Consider the following 20,988-nt stretch of genomic DNA (forward strand, 5'->3'; position numbering starts at 1 on the left):
GCATGAGATGGATTCTTCTGTGGTTGCAAAAGGCACTGAAGGATTTGTGATCACCATGACCTTCTAGCGTCACCCAAGAGAACATGACAGTATAACAGGAAATGCAGACTACTTCTACCTTAGGTGTATGACATTGAACTACATTTGCAAAGTTGTCCAGGCTCTTCTAAAGTTTTTATACTTCTTTCTGGTCCTGTCTGATCTTTTCCATAGCAGATTCACTGTATGTTGTTGACCTGAAAATAGTCTGAAGGTTGGGGCCACAGGGTGGTTGTGGGCAGTTATTGTTGTCAGTCGGCATTGTTAATGTTGAAAAAAGATATTCCATATTCATTCATTTGTTTTGTTTTTTATTTGATGCGGTATGTGAGGATCTTTTCTGGGATGGAGCCTTATGGTTTTTAGCTCTGACCAGCAGTTCTATAACTCACTCCGTCAGCTAGTTTGTTGATCACTTGGTCAGTGAAATCATTATCAGGTTGGCTTTATCCTCATTCCGTCACTTTCTGAAAACCTACAGAGAGTAATTTAGCATACCTACATAGATTGGGAAATCTAATTTACTCCCCTTACCCTTTGAAACTAGCTGAACTACAACTTGGCCCCCATAATCCTGAAGGTAACTGAAGTCAGTTAACAGCCCAATAGCCAGACAAAAATGTTGGCAGTGCACACGTTTGCAAACCAAGGACGTGTCACATTTGTTCATTACATGTGTCATATCAATGTTTCTGAAGTGACATAGTTCTGATTACATGTATATGAGCTGATTTTGTCATCCACAGGTGGAGGGGATGGTGGATAGCTCGACACCTCAGTAAGATGCCTGCGAAGCTGCAGACTACTGGTCGAGACCAGCAAACAATAAAGCCCAGTGTTTATAGCAACCCATCACTGTGTTTCCATTGGCTTTTCATCCACTAAGCATGGGTGTTTTTTAGCAACCTGTGGCTGTCTCCATTGTTCCAAGAAAAGCAGCTGATTGTTTTGTTTCCAGGCAAGCTACTGCCAAGAAAAGCCGCTGTTTTTACAGAGACATTGCTGTGTTTCTTGCAAAGATAGTGCCACAAAAGCAGTTGTTTTTTGGCGACCAATGGCTGTGTTTCCACTGGGGATAGTGCCACAAAAAGCAGTTGTTTTTTTAGCGACCCACTGCTGTGTTTCCATTGGCTTATTAGCTACCAAATGTCAGTGTTTTTTGGCAACCCATAGCTGTGCCAAGAAAGGTGTTGTTTTACCAAGACATCGTTGCATTTCCTGCCAGGATAGTGCCACAAAAAGCTGCTGTTTTTTTGTTGTTGTTGTTGTTTATTTACCAAGGCACCCCTGTGTTTCCACTGTGTGTAGATTGTGCCACAAAAAAACAAGTATTTTCAGTCAAAACAGATTCTTTTCCTTACCTTAACCAAGTGGTTCTTAAACCTAGACACACGTTAACCACAGTGCTGTTGAAACAGACAGAATATCCAACATATCCACTAAACAGTATCGTACATTTGTAATGTATCAGTGGTTTAGCAGAAATGTACAATGCCAACATTTATTCTGGTGATTGCATTGCAGATAAGGTAGTATATTGGTTGTGGCACCTATAGGCAGTGCAGGGGAAAAAGCACACGGCTAATGATACTGTTTATAAATAGACTTGCAAGAAAGGTTTCACTGACCCAGCAACAAGCTTGGGACAATTCTTTTTTGAGGTCAGACTGACATGAAGCCAGAGGGAATGGCTTGAAGAAAGAAAAAGTCAGCATGCCAATGATGTGTGGAGGTTTAGCTGCTGCCTCTCTATTATTATTTTTTTTTCCCCATGGTCCAAAAAAAAAAAAAAAAAAAAACAGCAACCTGCTTCATGTCTCAAGGGAACATATGGTCTCTTAACTCAGCCCAAAGAGTAGCAGGAGGGTAATGACACTGAGAATGGTATGCAAGCGCCTTCTAAACGCTGGGTTTTTTTTTTGTAAATGATTCTCTCAATCGCACAGCAGGAGCCCTCTCTGTAATTAGTGACTGACTTTGAGATCCTCTCCTGTCTCCACTCATGCTACGCCATGGGATTCGAGAGGACAACAGGGGAATTCTGATGGAGAGATGGAAAAGGAGAGGCAGAGAATGAGAGAGAATTCTTCTCTATGAAAATGATGTTGTCCTCCCACGTAGGAACATTGGCAGACAGTTCTTGGACGAAAGGCTTTGTCTGCTCATTAGATAAGCAGGAAAGCAGCAGGAGTCTTGCATGCTCTCTCACTTCCTCTCTTTCTCCCCTTCAAACACAAATATACATACACACATATATGCTGATGTATACACACAGAGTTTCACATTGATGCTACCCAACTAGCGCTCACAGAATGGCACAAACATCTCTAAATGCTGAAATGGCGCATGTACGCATAGCAAGCCTAATGCAACAATTTTAAATGGAGGGATTTTCACCAATCCCACTTCCATTTCATTCACATTCACCTGCAGCTTGAATAACACGCTCACATCAGTATTCAACACATAGCTTGTCCCAAAATTATGCCATGCAATCAAGCTTCTTTTCTTGGTGCAGCCATCATCACGCTGCCGAGTTCAAAGCATTCGCAGAGCCTAAACTTGTCTAATACTTGTGTGTTTGGTACTTGAGCTGAGGCTGTGCCATCACTGCTGCAGCGTGGCAAAATGTAACGTGTAATGTGCAATAATCCTTCGCATTGCCATCACCAAAGCAGGGAAAAAGCGGATTGTGATGAAAAAGCGCCGTCGATGATACCTAATCCCCTCGGCAGGTGAGAAAGGCACTATTTATGGTGTGCCCTGGTTTTTACTGGAAGGAAGGTGGTGGGATACATACAAGAGGACACACAGTACACAGATGAAGCAAAAGGGGGATTTTGTATACAGGACACTGCTTTCTATTTCTTTGACTCATCCACTTCTACCCCGATCAATGTTTGCTGGAACCTATACAACCAACAATATACAGTTTGACAGGAAAGTCCAAGTCAAACTCAGATTTAGAGCTGAAACAATGAGTCAATTAATCGATAATACAATTGAGAGAAAATACATCAGCAACAGTTTTCATGATCGATTAATTGTTTTTGTCATTGTTCAAGCATCAATGCCAAATATTCACTGGCTCCAGCCTCTCAAATATGAGTCCTTGTTCTGTCTTAGTGTGATAATAAAATTAAACATCTTTAGGGTTTTAGGCCATTGGTCGGAAAATAAGCTATTTGAAGACATCACCTTTGACTCAAGAAAAACATTTCTTTACTACTTTGTCATTTCACAGGCTGTGCAGTTAATTGCGATAATAATCAGCAGATTGATCGCTAATGAAAACTAATGGAAACTGCGCTCTGATTTGAGAAGCACTGCATTACAAATGGGTAATATGTTAATGAACAGTGTTCTAATTCAGAGAAAAAAAAAGATTCAAAATGATAATGCAACATCTGCTGAAATTTTGGTTTTCAAAGTATGACATGTTTATCACAATAAAGCCCCTAATGTAGTGAGGGCTGGGTATTGAGAACAGGAACTAAACTGGTATCACTTCCTGACTGGTCAGTACAGAAATATTGATTGATTGAAGTTCCTGGATAGGCGGCACTGCTATCAGTATTTATGTATGTACCTGGTGTTTGAACATCCCCTAATGATGACAAAGCTGCCCAATTATATTTGACATTGCATTGCATGTTTATATTCTGTGCTCTCCAGGAGAAAGTGAAGGCTTGAAGGCGTGTCAAGGGGTAACACCAGTGTTGGGCAGTAACGCGTTATTAGTAACGCATTACAGTAATGCCGTTAGTTTTGGCAGTAACTTATACTCTTACGCGTTAGTTTTTAAATTCAGTAACTCGGTTACCATTACCAAACGGTGCATTACTCCGTTATTTTTGGACAGGTTTTAAAATGTCACAACCCGAAGTTCCCTTTCACTAAAACATTTTAGCCCTAAACAATAAGAGATAGTAAAGTCAGATAGAGGTATATGAACAGTTCTTACCAGAGCATCATCTCTGAAGTCACTGTCGATCTGCTGGACTCACCACAGTGCTGTACATTAAGCGGTACAGCACTGTGGTGAGTCCAGCAGTGCTGTACATTAAGCGGTAGCGCTACTGTAGATTTTTAGTCCCAGTAATGTTATATCCAGTGACGTGATATCCATTGTTATCCTGAGGAAGCTCTTGTTGTGGACAGACAATGTCTGCGGTGGGCGACAGACTCGACACCATCATGTAGCTCTACAAATGTTCTCTCCAGCTCATTTTCCATATTTGTATCCAAGTACCGTAAGTTAGTTGTAAAACGTTTAGCTGCCTGACAGCGAGTGACTCCACTGTAGAAGACAGTTGCATGTTTCCTATACCGCTCAGTTGTTTTGTCAAGTTGTAGTCTGACCGGTGTAACTAAAACGTTACTTTTCTCAGTAACGCATTACTTTTTGGTTTAGGTAATTGAGTCACTAACTTTTTAATGAAGTAACTAGTAACGGTAACTAGTTACTATTTTTCAATAACTAGCACAACACTGGGTAACACCTACAACAAATACAATATTCTGAAGCAGTGCAGCGTTTGCCTGCTTCAGCAGAGACCTAATTTAGCGTTACCTCCTCAGTACAGCCTCCCAATTCAGATGCTGATGGGATTTGCCAAAAATAAATAAATAAAAAAGTAATGTCTGTCTCAGCCTTTTCAAGTCAAGGTAACACTCGTTAGTTTGCATGTCTATCATAACAGCAGGACAATCGAGTGTCCGTTATCTAAACTGCTAAAGTCAGTTGAACAGGTAAGCGAGGCTACCCATTAGTTTATAGTGAACAGCATGCTAACATGCTGATGGATTTGGTGTTTCTGTGTTTGTAGCTGAGCTATACCAGAGAATCTTTGGTTAAAACAGAACGGTGATGCTGTTGAGCCTCTGTCAAGTTTGCTGGAAGTGATGTAATGTAGTGTTTTATGTGAAGTGAGCACTGTGCCAGACTTAAAAAACAGCCTTGTAAATGCTACGCTGCTTTTCAGCAACTGGTCATATGGTAACTTAAGTGGCAATTTGGCCTTGTGTGCCGTGATTAATTTGGCACGCAGTTTACACGCCAGTCATAATTTTGTGTTAATGAAAACTCAACTCCTGGCATTTGCGCCTGATGTTCTTTACCACTGCTTTGGAAGAGGGAACTAACGGGAGTAACAGGTGAACCATCTTTTGAAGTGACGTAGTTTCTTTTTAAATAAGTGCTGTGCAGTGGATCTAATTCATGCAGATGTGCAGAGTGGTTCATGTGGATTTCAAAACGTAACTGATGACATTTTTGGAAGTAAGCTATAAAAAGAAACTCTACTCTACTCTACTCTACTTTAAAGTTTGAAATTTAAGAACAGAATTTGGTGTTACCAGGGAAACACTGTAAAAATATGAATTCACACAAGATATAATAAAGTAACTGTTGAATCTTGACATATCTTTTAATGCTATGTCTTTTTTTCATGGTGAGAAGTAACAATAAGAGTATTTATAAGTATCATCAGTATCAATAAAATCCTAATGATACCAATCCTTAAATGTAACTATTGCTATTTATGTAATTCTGATATAAGACATGAAACAAAAGTACATGCTGGTGTGTGAGTGTACAAGTGTATCTGCCTGCGCGTGCACGTGCACAGTACGTTGTGGTGACAGGGCCTTACCTTGGCCGGGGTCTCCCTGGCAGTTTCTGAGTCTGACCAGCGATGTTTGAGCTGGGAGGAGCTGGGCACACACTCACAGAACGTCTGCATGGGACAAACAGACAGGGCCACCAGTGTTGGCGTTTGTTCAAGTCACATGTGCAGTCAAGCATGCAAGCACATGCGCACAAACACACACACACACAGACGCATGCACGCACGAATACGCCACAGAGAGACAAGGGTTTGGGATCTGTGCTTAAATAACATGAAAATCAAAACAGTGAGCGCAGCACATTTTCTAAGCCAAAGCTCTCAAATCTAATATAAAATCATTGTTGAGAGATAAATGGTGCTGGCGCTGATAAACTACAACCACCTACACACATAACTACGCACTGACACAGGCAGATCCGAACAGGCATCTGTACATCTCAAAGGTATCACTGAATTCAATAGTTTATGACAGGCTCAATGCGTCTTCCCAGGGATGGCTTTGCAAGATCCTCAGAACACAGTTTCCTCCTACTCCAAATACAAAAAGATAAAGAATGAAAAGGAGAATTTCACTGAATGCAAGTGGGTACAGAATGTGTGCAGCAGCAAGCATTCACATATGCAGGTGAACGTGGGTGTTTGTATACAATATCTGAACATTACATGCTTCAGCGTATGTGCCTCTTGTGCTTGTATGCGTCTGGGAGTAGTTCTAGCTGCTGCACAGATAAAAGCAGAGTAATTATGAAAGTGGGGGCTTTCTAACTGCTCCAGGAGAGCACGTCGTTCCGTGACCGTAAACTCCGTTGCTCCCACTGTGGAATTGCTCAATTAGCCTGGGACAATAACACCGACACAAAAACACACACGTGGGCACACGCGCACACACAGATGCCTACTTAAGAACGGATGAAGCAAACATTAGCAATTAATGTATCAGAGTGTGTTCTCTATCTGAGCGTGCTGTTTTAAGCCTGTGTGTGTGTGTGTGTGTGTGTGTGTGTGTGTGTGTGTGTGTGTGTGAGTGTACGTGAGTGAGACTAATTGTGCTCTTTACATTTGTTATGACATTATGTTTTAATACCATCAGCAGTAGCGTAACAAAAACAACATTAAAGCTGCATTAATCAATTTGTGACCACTAGGGGACAGAAAAACATCAAAACCAAATCGATTTGATGGAGACTAACATTGGTTTGGTTTACAATTTAGCAAATAATTGTCTACTTTCACATCCAGCAGACAAAGAGCAAATTAGGGCTGGGTAATACATTGATATTGTACTGGGATATGAGACTTAGATCTTAGATTTTGGATATCGTAATATTGCAAGTGTTGCCTTTTCTGGGTTTTCTGAACTCATCAGACTGTACTAGTTCTTCTAGTATTGTCCTTTGCCAGCTTAGTCCTTATTTCTACATTACTGATGATTATTTATAAAAAATTTCATTGTGTAAATATTTTGTGAAAGCAGAAATAGTGAACCCTACAGTAATGCCCTTATATCCATATTGAGGTATCTGTTCAAAAATATTGTGATATACTCCTGTCACAATAATTATTTTAGCAACTTTCCATACAATATATAGACAAGACCTCAGTCATTTTGGTGACCTTGAAATTGCCCGTTGTGGTTACATGTGTGTTTGTTTACTTATTTATGTTGGTCGGGAAACCCTGCTGTTTAGTCTGGCATCATCTTGGCTTTCCCGACCAACCCTTGGTTGCAGCAGTTCTCCCTTCCTTGGCCTACTTGCATGAGTCAGAAAAATAAAACCATTAAATGACGACATGGCATAGCTTACCAGAAACCTCCAGCTGCACTTTTGGAGTGGAAGAGGTAAAGTCCTGATAGGTGTTAGCTTGCCAACCCCTGGCAATGATCCATAAAGTCAGTCATGTGTAGTTTTACCCTCTAACAACCAGTGGTGCACCTAGAATTTCTTCATAGAGGTGGCCAAATGGGTTCACCAAAAATTCTGGGGTGGCACACCAAAACCAAAGGCCATTTCTCAATTTCGGGAATTCCTTTATGCTGTTGAAGTGGAAAAGCTAGTTGAAAACTATGTCAGTGTGGAGGATTAAGGAGTCACATACTGATATACTTTGGTTTCTTATTTTACAGTTAAAATTACTAATTATCTGATGTAGATGTTGGACTAATACTGATACAGTTAACAGTCTGATGCCCATAAGAATCCTGTATTAATGTGTTTTGTATCCCCATCAACATGTGTTAGGCAATTTATTGTACTTCAAATAGGCTGGTTGTTCGTTTTCTTAAACTGACAAATATACTTTGTTTTTGAAGGAGTACATTGACTGTAAGGAACAAAACATTTACTGGGAACAAGCCTTCTCAAGCTTAGGAGAGAGCCATGGGTACCAATAGATCCCATATCATTCAGAGGTCTTAAGGTGAGAGTTCAAGGGACATGTTTGAAAATGGCCATGCCACTTCTTCTTCCTTTGCCAAAATTTAACATAACTTTGGAGCGTTAGCTATGAAGGGGATGCAAGGGATGCTTCAAGTTGTGCAGTTTGACAAGAAGCCACTACCTTTGCCTGAGGGGCTGGAGGGCCACCAAATGTACCAAGAGGCCACGGTCCCCCTTAGGAGCACCACTGGAAGAACTTGATCCTCCACTCTATAAATCAACCAACAGACCACTCAGTTGTCAGGCTGTCTATCTCGACAGCAAACCAGCCATTTTATGGAGGCAACTGCAGTGTTCCTGGAGTCTCGCTTAGCTTGTCTATTAGTTGCAAGAGGAATCACTTGGTTTTGTTTTTATTGGCCATTGCATCATGTCTAAACTAAGTAGGGCCACTCCTATAAAAGTACTTTAATTCTATTCTGTCTTGTATATATTAACAGGTGTTTTTTTCTTTTTAAAAGATGGTCATTTGTTTCATATTTTGATTCCATTTTCTAAATACTCTTAAAGGGATAGTGCACCCAAAAATGAAAATTCAGCCATTATCTACTCACCCATATGCTGACAAAGGCCCTGGTGAAGTTTTAGAGTGCTCACATCCCTTGCGGAGATCGGCAGGTGGAGTGGCTAGCACACCTAATGGCAGATGGCGCCCCAGACTAACATCCAAGAACACAAAATTGAATCCACAGAGTACCTCCATACTGCTCATCCATAGTGATCCAAGTGTGCTGCAGCCGCGACATAAAAAGTTGTTTCGAAAAACGTCATATGAACTCTGTTTTTAGCCTCACTGTAGCCTGTAGCTCTGACTGCTTCTCTGTGCTCCGCGCTCATGTGTGCGCGCCTGCACGAGACCAGCGAAAGCATGAGCTTTGCTCACCCGTGTTTACATCACGTGACACGTGTACCGCAGGGGGAGACAACGTAACCACAGAGCTAAAAGATCATTTGCACTATGGTCTTTTAGCAAAGGACAGCCCAACATGTCTGAAGACTTTGAAATTGAGGAGGAACAGCATTTCTTAGTTGAGCCGTATTTGTTTGAGCCTGAGTATACGCACTGAACTCAGGCTACTGGACGAAGCAGCCGCCGCAGCTCATGAGCCTCAGCCAACCGCTGAATATCGGAGTCGAGCACTGGAAACCTGGTGGTGTAGTTGTTTCAAATGCAAAGCAGTGCTAACAGATGAGGAAAGTCTTTGCTGCTTGGGACTGGGAATTGGCGATGCCTGCACTTGAGAATCTGGACATCAGTACTGACAAGACTGCTGCTCTTCAGAGATCACCAATCACCCTGAACATGCGCACACATGAGCGCGGAGCACAGAGAAGCAGTGAGGCTAAAAACAGAGTTCATATGACGTTTTTCGAAACAACTTTTTATGTCACGGCTGCAGCACACTTGGATCACTACGGATGAGCAGTATGGAGGTACTTTGTGGATTCAATTTTGCGTTCTTGGATGTTAGTCTGGGGCACCGTCTACCATTAGGTATGCTAGCCGCTCCACCCGCCGATCTCCACAAGGGATGTGAGCACTCTCTCCTCCGTCGGCATATGGGTGAGTAGATAATGGCTGAATTTTCATTTTTGGGTGCACTATCCCTTTAAGAGTTAAAACGTTCATCTTACTTTGAAAGGGTCTACTTGCATTCGTATGCTATTTTATTGTCATTATATCAGTGGCATAAAACGACAATCATGTTGTTTATACCAATCACTTCCAGGACAATATATCGTCCAAAAAAGTAGCTATGGTGAGAGGCCTTCTGTGATATTACCCAACTTTGGAGCAACTCCAGCACTTACTTGAGACTCCAGCATTGACTTGTGTTTATGTCTACCTGACGAAATACAAGTTCAATATTCACTCTCTTCTTACCTCTGTTTCGGTCTCTGACAACACTTGAGAAAAATAGCTGGCTTTTTTAGCCAGTAATTGCTCCACTTTCTTTACCCAGTTAGCCACTTTTGTCTGACTGCCATTGGTTGTCTTTGTGTATGTTCTGGCAGTTGTCAGTGTGTGTGAATTGCTGTGTATGCTGCTCACACAGACATTGTTATGATGGCTGACCAATAGTTCACCTCTAAGCTCTAAGCATTCTCTTCCAATGTGTACTACAGCGAGTGGGGGGGGGGGGACGGCGGCAATAGAGAGAAAAGTAAAGGGGGAGTGAGGAAGAGATGGAGGGAGATTTGGGAGAGGTGCACTGAATTCTAATGAGCAGCCTTAGGGTCAGCGATAGAAATCTGTCTGTTCTGCCTAAAACATTGCAGCTGTCTGTGCTTGCCGTACACAGAAGAGCTACAGAGCTACCATTACTAAATAAACACAGACTCCACAGTGATACGGCTAAACAAACTAACAAGTCAGCTCCGCAGTAAAGTAAATTGGAATGAATTCCTATGTTAAAAACCCACAAATAAAAATAGATGCGTACGTTTACGCCGTTGCAGAAGTTCACAGGTGTGCGTGTGCACCAATACAAATATGGACACAAAGGCATACTCTCGCTTCGTTGCAGATGGGCCAGGAGAGATAGAAAAACACGCACTCACGTATGAACACATGCACACAGAACAAAGGTTGTGTGTTGCAGCTGCAACCCACTCAGATCCCTGACACAGTCTTCCCATTACACGGAGCAGCACGTATCAGAGCTTTAGTTTGTTCATCCCCCTGCCTGCTAATGCTCACATCGGGGTTCTTTGCTGCCTGTGCACACAAACATGCACACACACACACACGGTGACACCGCAATATCTGTGGGGCTTCTTGTTGGCAGTGGTCCCGGTGTGGGCACGACTGCTTGGCAGTGTTTGTCTAGTCCTAATCTCACTCCACGAGCTCCACCAGCGGAGAGGATTTACACTTAATAGAATATTTGGGCTTTTTATTGGTTGGACCTTACACGCAGAATCCTATCTGATGGGCCACGTCTTAGAAGACAGGAAGGGCTCAGACTTATCCTGCGTGTGACTGAATGTGTACGTGCTGTCTTTAAGAATGAGTGTGCCTACGTGTTTGCATGAGTGTATTCGAGGACATATATCTTCAAGGCAAGAATCCCTTCAACTATCTAAGAATGCTTGGATTGTTGAAAGGTGTTGTTCTTGGGATATACTTGTTCACTTTTCTGAATACCTTTACCTGTGTCTGTATGTCTATGGGTGTGTGTGTGTGTGTGTGTGTGTGTGTGTGTGTGTGTGTGTGTGTGTGTGCGACAGGGACTTTAGCAAGGTGTGTTTAAACCTCACTGCTCACTAAGCCGATGGAGTGGAAGAGGCTTTGCATATATTCACTCGTGGGCTTACTAATCATTTAACGGGACTTGCAGACTGCTAAATGAAGGGACTGAGACTGACAGAATGATGGGAGAAAAAAAGGATTGAAAAAAGGGGGAGCAGGAAGCAGAATTAAAAGCATATTGTGCGCACAGTTCATCAGTGGTAGCCTACATATAGGAGATTATCTTCCTAACTATGTATTGTCTGTATTGCTACGCCTTCTCAAAGCCATTAAAAATGAGAGGGGTTAATAGTGAATGAATAGATAAATGAACAGTTTGTGACACCCTGACTAAACCCTGAGAATAAATGCCGAGGATTTCCCGCCTGCCATTAGAAATTAAGAAGCCATTCAGATAAATGATGTAACATCTTTAAATTCACAAGTCACACAAGGCTTCATCTTACCCCGGCATTGCATTGAGATTACTCAACACAGACATGAGGTGCTATTTTTAAAAAGCTATTGTTCTCTTGAAAAAAAAAAAAAAATCCAACCCCTAGCCTGTGAAATGCAATCGTATAACACAATGTAATGATTCAAAGTTCTTAGATGGCTCCAATCGATAACTCCAGAGCAAATTTAGAAGCCAGTGTTGATGTAAATGTTCATTGAATTTGACAGTTAAAATCTTTTTTTTTCAGCATTATGTCTCTGGCACATTATTCACGAACTGATGAACTACTATATAATGACTCAGTAAATCCTAAACTAATGATGCATTCCCAATAAAAAGTCAGAACCTACTTGTAAGCCGAGTCGGGTGATGTGCTATTTCACTTGAAGGGAACACAAAGAGAATAACCACTGTAATATGAAGTGTACATAATCAGGAAGTAATAATTAGTTATTGGTTATGTGCTATTTAGCAGCTATTTAGATAGTTAATCCGGAATAATTAGACTCACAGATATTTAGAAACCAAATCTAGAAACTCATTAGATCCTGGATCATTGACATAATGCTCAAGTATCTTGTCATTATCATTATAGTCCTTAACTGAGAGTTATTCAAGAGCTGCTTATTTGCTGCTTATTGATTAGCAGTTAGTCCCTGGTGTTTTTCTTGCTTTATAATTACTCAGGATTTTGTGAATCTCATTGGAGAGCTTCTGTTTAACCATTTAAGAGAGGGAAGAACATGAAATAATATTCAAAAAACAGTGTTTGTCCGGCACTCACTAGAGCTGAAGTGATTATTTATGCATCATAAATGTGATAATTTGATGCTTTTTTTTTTGTCATGCGCTATAATAAACTGAATAGCTTTGGAATTTTGGACCGTGGGTAAGATAAAACAAACCATTTGAAGATGTCACCGTGGGCTCTGGCAAATTAAATGCCCTTTTTCACTATTTTCTGACAGTTTATTGACCATTGATGAATTGACTGATCGAGAAAAAAAAGGGCAGATTAACTGATAATAAAATAATCGTTGGTTGAAGCTCTAACACACATACACTTGAGAAGAGAAAGGCGGCTAAAGGACTCTGGAGACCTTCATAGCATTCAAACTTATCTATTAAACCCAACAAATTTTCAAAACCTAATAGAAAAAAATCCTTTGTTGCATATTCTATTTTTCTGTATCAGACGTATAATTGGTTCAGTGACCTTAAGTGCTCAAGCACAAAAAATAAAACTGTTTTGTTCCTCTTTCAGGAAAAAAGAATAATATTGCTAATACCAAACTTACACGGTCAGGTGTGGGGTTTGAGTTGTGGATGATGATTGCTTTAAACATTAATATTCCATGTTAATGCCTCAATCTCATACTAGTGACCACTGATTACATTTCTGTCATTTTCACATTATCATTATCAACGCCATGCTATATAGTATGCCAGAAAAAGACTTAGCATGTCGCAGTACATAGTATGTCAAATGCAGTATACCAGGAACACCAGGCTGTTCTACTGCATCTCGTCACATTTTGCAGTATGCAAACCAGCATGCTTTTCTGTCTACTCTGACCCACAATACATCATACTGTCTGAGCGGCAGATATATAACATCTCACTGACAGCTGACAGAAGCCACAGTGACTATAACCAATCAATCAGTCGCAAACAATCTACTGTACAATGTCTGTAGTTATAACTTAAAAGTTAAAGCCACATACATTGCAAAGAAGCAGGTTTACTGCCGTCCCTGGTGAGCTTGAGAATGGCGTTGTGTTGCATCTTCAATGTAGCATTAAGTGATAACATTAACACATTTGCTGTGTTCCAAATATCATGCGCTCTCATTCTTTTTAATTCAAATTTTGAGCTACAGACTGCGAAGGATATATGAGCATGGTCAAAGTTCAAGGCCTAAGCGTAAGCATACTCAATGCAACAGTATGTACTTTGTAAGGGCAGCAGCAATATTTACTGAAAAGTAAAAAGGAAAAGCATGCAATTCAAACTTCAGCCTTTATTTCCCTAAAGAACACAAGAAAAAAAGCTTTAAATGAAGGTAATTTGTGGTAGATACCGCTTCCGCCCACAGTCCAATACATACAGGTTGGGGAAAAGGTTAATTGGTGACTCTCGCCCAGTGTCAGCTATATGAATATTATATTCCATTTATGGCAAATATCCCCCCAAAATCCTACTCACTGGATCTTTAAACTGATGAAACATTTAGGATCACACAGTTTAGACAAAATATTATTGTAGCTTTCCCCACATGCTTCATGAAACAAAATGCAATTCAGTAGCAAACAGGATTGTTGCATAGACTGCTGAATATGATGAGAGAGGTGTTTACCTTGCCAGCGCCTATATTCTGTTCTGCAGACTACAGAGATTTGGGTCTGGATATTTTAGAGGACACTGCCACAGTGGATGTGATGGGCAGCATAGCAGCTTTTACAGACTTCAAAGGGACTATTCCCTGTACAGCTGATGGCTGATGACAGTGCTGGACACTTTTTCGGATTACTTTGCCACTGGCACATAAATAATGGTTATACAGGGTACCAGGAGGGACACTGCTGTGATTTGCTGTACATAAGGCAATATGAGACATCCTACAGCATGATGACAGATCAGTCAATGCGCTTTTTTTCATGCCTTCTGTCCAAATTATATTCATACTTACTCTGCAGTTGATTTTTGGCTTAATAGTGAATTACTATGGAAGAGCTGTCCATGACTGTTTTTATGAGGCTGTTTCTACAATTAGAGGATTTCTTCCCCTTTGCTGATTGGCTGCATCTGTTCAGAGATTAGCTATTTCAGAGGTGTAAACAAAATATTCTTTCAAAACACCTTATCAAGGCTGCCCTCTGGCCAAAAGACAACAAACACATCTAAACACGCCACATATAGAACAGACAGGCAGTGAAGAGACCTACATTGGAGAGAAATGCACTAAGTGAGCTGAGGCTTAATGTTTGTGTTGTAAACTCATGAGTCCTATTATGTTGAAAACAGGGTTCTGTGTTTATGGTAGAAAATCTAAAAACCAAAAAAATCCAAACATAATAATATTCAGTTTTGAGTGACACTGTCAGAAAGGTTTACATACATGAGAGGGGGCAGTGCATTAGAAACACCTTTGAATATAACTCACTCCAGTACAACACTGCAACCCACTATGATCTCAAAAATACACATAAAGTAGAAATATTACCTTCTTGACCTTACAACGTCAACAAAAATTCTAAGTTTTATAAAATCAGAATCTGTAATGGATACCAGATCTCATGGATTTTATTTTCCCACATATTCAGCAGGGGTGTAACTGGTGTATCTGGGTTGATGTATTAATGTCATCGACGCAAAGTGAAAAACACTGAGCCATCTCATCATAATTAAGATATTCCTTTATTTTGAAACCCCCATGGCACATCTGTGTCACCGTCTAACATGTCCTCATACAGGTTTATTATGATATGTAACAAATTAGTGCCCCATGAATGACGTCATGCACTTAACTGAAAGTTACCAACCTAACGTATAGTTATGCTGTTTAGGTTGAGGAAAAGAAACATGGTGAGAATGTTCCTTAAAATACCTCAAAGGTTGCTTGGTTTCACATGGTTGCAAACACAGATCTCCTGGGGTAAAGTCCTGTGTTGTTTGACCTATTAATCACCCCAGTTTGCCTCCTTACATGGACTTTCAGTTTCTGCATCTGACATGTGATCACAGCCTCCCAGGTTACATGGGTCATACATGTATAACTGGCTCATAATTTAGTTGGTTATATCTGAATCGTGGTGCATTTTTTTCCCCAAGTAAACCTAAGCTTGGACCATCACACAGTGCTGCACAGATAATGGCAAGTAGCCATGAAAAGACAATAAGGATATTTACTCCCTTCTCAGGAAGAAATCAACAGTGTGGAATTATTTTAGATTTTGAGATGAAATACTCAGGAAACAGGACAAACTCAGCCAGGCATCTCACTGAGCTAACTTGTTGCTCTTGCCGAGGCAAAATAAGCTCTCTTTCAACAAGCTGAAAAAGCATGCATGCAGGCTTAAAATTCTTCAAATATGCAGTGATTTGAACCAACAGTGCATAGAAAAAAGTATAAATTATACATGCCAATTGTTAAGCTATGAGTCAAGGAAAAGTGTGCTACTGCTAGGCTAATTTATGCAATCTAAAATGCCATTACCTGAAGTTAATAATGGTCCTCAACAGATATTATTTGGACAAATTTGATACTATCGTGAAATGTTCTTATTATGTGTTTTAGTGGACTCAATATAGAGTAAACTTTACTGCACTTAACCGGTTAAAAAATTTTTCACAGTTATTTGTTTATTTATTTTCCGTAACCTGTTGGGGGTCGCGGGGGGGCTGGAGCCTATCCCAGCTGACACTGGGTGAGAGGCTGGGTACACCCTGGACAGGTCGCCAGACTATAGACACATAGACACAGACAACCATTTAGACTCACATTCTGCCCTACGAGCAATTTAGAGTCACCAGTTCACCTAACCTGCATGTCTTTGGACTGTGGGAGGAAGCTGGAGTACCTGGAGAAAACCCATGCTGACAGTAGGGCTGTCAACGAATATTCTAAATTCGAATTTAAATTCGAATTTAAAAAAAAAAATGGACCTTCGAATGTGGAAATTGATATTGGATTGTGGAGAGAGAAAAAAAACACCACCGCAGCTGTCCTCTTTGCAAGTGGGCGTTGGCATCAGACGCGTATTTCTCCACGCTGGTCGACAAGCGGTTCTGCTCCCAGCTGTTGCCTCTGTCACCCGGCTTGACACATTCGCTCGCGGCTCGCGCAGAAAATAGACCAGACGGCGAAACGATCGCTACAGGGTCCGGTGCTTCGAGGCTATTCGCAGCGCTTCCGTGGGCAGTGTGGTCACAGGTCAGAGAGGGAGGGCGAGCAAGAGGTCCGCGGTCGTTTATAACGAAATGTTATAGATAATTGTTTTATGTGTTTTAATGTGTAGGTATGCAAATGTTTTCAAAGACGTTTTGTTGAAATAAAAATACCTACAAGTAGTTATGTTTCATATACAAGTATGTTTCCTTGTATTAGTTTGCCCTCTTGTGGACATAATGCGGAAAAAAAAATATTCGAATGGTTCGAACCTATGAGTTATTTTTAGAAGGAATATTCGAACGTCATTTTTGAGGTGGTCACCAGTGCTAACCACTGCACCACCACTGTGCTTTCTTTTCTTTTATAGCCAATATATCATATCAGCAATTGTCGTCCAAAGAAACTATAATATTGTATAATGATAAAATGGGTGATTTACGCCCCTATTTTTCAGCATAGCTACGCATGAATCTGCATGACTTCTGTGTGCAGACATGTCCTCGAGTACAACATACGCTGTGCAAATTCACAAAACACAATCAACTGCATCAGCTAAAACCGAGGCATGCAAACACTGAGAGAAATGCTCTTCACCTTCAAAATAAGACAGCATGCAGAGACAGAGGAGGGAGGAGAGGCCTGCGGGAGACCAGGGAGATGAGTTCAATCCTAAGAGACAAATCACCCGCTCTACCCTCCACTGCTTGTCCTTGGCGCTCGCGCTGCAATCGGCCACACACAGGGAGTGAGTCTGTCACCCACTGTCCCCGAGGCGCACGCACACACTGGAATGCAAAAACATATCGCCGCAGCCGCTATTATAAAGCACACAATCACTGTGAGGTCAGAATGGCTGCTTTGTGAGCGTGAAGTGAAACGGCGAGATTGAAAGAGGTCTTTCAATTTCATATGGGTGTTATGGCTTATATTGTTACCTCTGTTCTCTCAGGACACAGATGATCTGAGACTGCTCTTGCTAGTGCCCCTTTGTCTGCTAGTTCATTTATTAAGAGCATAAATACATGTATGGACAGGGCTCTAAACATATAGAAGCTCAACCACCTGACCATCTACATACTTCAGCTTTAATGTTTAATTCTCATTAAGGCAGATATAATGTGCACCCAGGGGTCTATCGCCAACAATGCTAATTGCATCATTGGTGGAATAGCCAATGTGAATATTTACCCCCTGGGTGTATACAGTATCACAGCAGAGGCAAGCACCCCGGTGTCCATAGCCAACAATGCTATTTAAACCCACTCATCCACCACATCTTACTATCTCAGTTGACCGTGTCATTCTTTATAATACGTCACCTGACTTTTTGGCATTGCATTTGTATGTTTTTTTCCTTTAAATTTACCACTTTAATTTCTGAGAATATCCAAGGTTGGCTAGTACTAGCTATACCATGACCTAAACCAAACTGCTTTGAATCTCAACGTGTCAGCGTGACAAGTACTAGCCAATCCCAGCATGCAGTGGGATCCACAATAACTCGTCATAGGAATATGTGTAATTAACAAATAGCTTACCCTGGTGCGAAAAACACACTCTGTTTCTTTTAAGTGCCTTTTCCCTAGGTACTGGTTCTGCCACCCTCAGCCATCTGAAGATATCCTAAAGTTTTTTTCCCCCATTTTTTTCTTATTCTATTTCTATTATTTTCAATTAAGTTTTCCCATGTCCTCATCCTCCTCCAGAAAGTGTGCCAGGCTTTGAAGCCATTTTTTAAGTGGCCAAACAGTGTAAATACATTGTTCTGTGATGCCTTGTGTCTCAAAAAGACTTTATCCCATTGACTTACATAGCGAAAGAGCCATCTGTAAATCAGTGGACGCATTTTTTTGTGTGTCACAACCCCAGAGAAATGACTCATTTCAATATCAGGAAGTAATCTATTCTGTCCAATAACAACTGGGAAGTCAGAGGACCCACATGATTTAATAACTTTATCTCCATTTAAGTTAACGGAGCGCTAAACCAGAAGTAGCCTGCTCATCTGGCGGAAGTCTCTAGTGCACCTGCTGTATGGGTCACACAGCACAGAAGCAGTCTGGGTAATTTTTTCTTCAGCAGTTGAACCATTTTGGCTTTATGCACCACTTAGCAGCTTTCATAGGAATCAGTGGGGCCCCACCCCCAGTGCTGTATCCAGGTCTCTTTATACATCCATGGTCCTAATGGAGAGCTTAGGCTTGAACTGCATCTGTCGGCTTGTGTGGCTTATGAGATATTGAATGTGAAATTGGGCTATACCAATAAACCTGACTTGCCTTGACATGAAAATGCAGGATTTGGGTATAGCTGCAGAAAACCATATGACTCACAAGTGTTTATAAATGCAAAAGCGGCGCTTCTGCCACAGTGACAACATTCTTTTTACACTGCGAGGGTTCTTGACAACAGAATGGCCACCATGCTGATGCTGCTTCAACACACAAACACAGGAATATCTGCTTTTAAAGGAACGCACTCATTCTCACATGAACCAGCGAGGAAATAATTATGATGCTATGCGCTTTACCTTTGTCAGGAATAATCAAAATGATTCTCATCAAGGACGCCTCACATTTTAACTTCACAGGCTTACATCTCTTTCTACCTCCTTTCCAGTCCCCACTTCAATTTCTCTTTTTGAAATTGCAGGCCACTTACAGTCCTGATTGCAGTTGCAAGCACAGCTAAGTGCACCGGCACAATCACACATGCACAAGATACACACATACCAAGACACGCAAACACATCCGCACACCTTTATGCACTGCGAGCACACACACACAGACCTGCCATTAAAAAATAAGATGGATCTCCGCCCAACAGCCTTGCTATTTTAATAGCAGTGGTGATAAGAAGGCAGACACTTCTTCTAACAGGCAGAAATGAAGAGCCGCCTTTCCTTAATGTATACATTTGCATACATCGCCATGTGCAAACTGTACAGGCGCTCATAAATAATACATGCATGTTATGGATACTGGTGTCGACACTTCATGGTACAGCTACCTTGCAGGATGACTTATGGTTGTAGCTCAAGTAGCACATCAGGGCGGTGTGCGTGTGCCTCTATCTGTCTGTCTCTTTGCGTCCATCTATCTTTGTGTATGTCTGTGTCTGTTTCTGTGTTTGTACGCTTGGGATACCCTAAATCTTGACAGTATGACCTTGGCAAAGAAATCAGATTTGGATGATGATGGTGCGAGACAAATGTGGTGTTTGCTCCTTTACTCACACTGGTGAAGATTTGTGTGTGTGTGTGTGTGTGTAGTGCTTCATTTATGTGGAAAAACTGCAGGTATTTGTATTAGCGTGTGCGTGTATGTGTGTGTGTGTGTGTGTGTGTTTGTGTGTGGCACTGCGTGACTAAAGGATATGTTGGTTGAGTGCTATCGGGTGGTAAGTGCTGCGTGTTCATTCTCTCCCTGAGGGGAGGTCGTGCCGCAGTGGATATTGGTCTTCTAAAGTCATGGGTTTCTATATGAAATCAACTTTCCTATCATGCACCCAAGTTATGGTATCACAAACAAACAAACAAAACACTTCCTTTAGCCTGTCAAGTGCAATTCATCACTTCTCTATCCTTTCCATGCTGAAAACGATGGAGCATGAAATAGAAAATAAAGATAAAAAACATAAAATAACGTTGTAGTCCCTACTCAGCGAGGGTCAGAAGATTAACAAGCTTTTTTTCATTAAGGTCAATGGAAAGCTTTATTCCTCCTCAAGTCTTTAACCTGACTTCTTGTACTTATAAGTGAATGTGACAGTACTGTTTCTGGTTAGTTTGCAGATACAGAGGTACACAGCATGCCGACAGTGTAGAGCTACTACTTGTAGTGGCACTACGCGTAAATACAAAAGCAATTTTCTCAAAAGGGAACTTCACTATAATGGAAGCATTCTAAATTTCTGTGAAAAACAACCCTTCAGAGGCAATGGTCAATGAGTGCAGTACATATTGCAGAATGGGGGTATGAGCGCATCATGAAGGGGCCTCTTGATGCAGAGTGTGGGGGTTTGATCGCCGCCTTTTCAAGAGGTGGAATCAGCACCAGGGAAATGTTTATGAAACTGTGTAACTTGTTGAAAACGAGATAGCTTCAGTTTTAGTGTGAGTCAGTGTTTAGTTTTGAAATTATGAGACAGACAAATGCAAAAAAACAACAACTCTTACTATCTTTAGTCATGCCTGAGCCAGTGGTCAAAACTAATAAATTATTTACAAAAAAAGGAGAGAGGGCAGAATGTGTAAGACACTGCTACCACCACTGCAATAAATATTTAAATAAAAGATGGCT

General features: G+C 41.1%; 1 protein-coding gene across 4 annotated transcripts in view; it reads right to left on the reverse strand.

Moving 5' to 3' along the window:
• fibcd1b (fibrinogen C domain containing 1b) overlaps window positions 1-20,988 on the reverse strand; it is a 160,579-nt gene that overhangs the window by 113,311 nt on the left and 26,280 nt on the right. For 3 of the 4 annotated variants that reach the window (XM_049604684.1, XM_049604686.1, XM_049604687.1), the window contains exon 2: window positions 5,694-5,777. The exons of the other annotated variant lie outside the window; for it this stretch is intronic. In XM_049604684.1, coding sequence (XP_049460641.1) covers window positions 5,694-5,777 — 84 coding nt within the window. The remainder of the gene's footprint in view (window positions 1-5,693; window positions 5,778-20,988) is intronic. 4 annotated transcript variants of the gene reach the window in all.

The sequence above is a fragment of the Epinephelus fuscoguttatus genome, linkage group LG18, assembly GCF_011397635.1.
Source record: "Epinephelus fuscoguttatus linkage group LG18, E.fuscoguttatus.final_Chr_v1".
In the NCBI taxonomy this organism is placed as follows: domain Eukaryota; kingdom Metazoa; phylum Chordata; class Actinopteri; order Perciformes; family Serranidae; genus Epinephelus; species Epinephelus fuscoguttatus.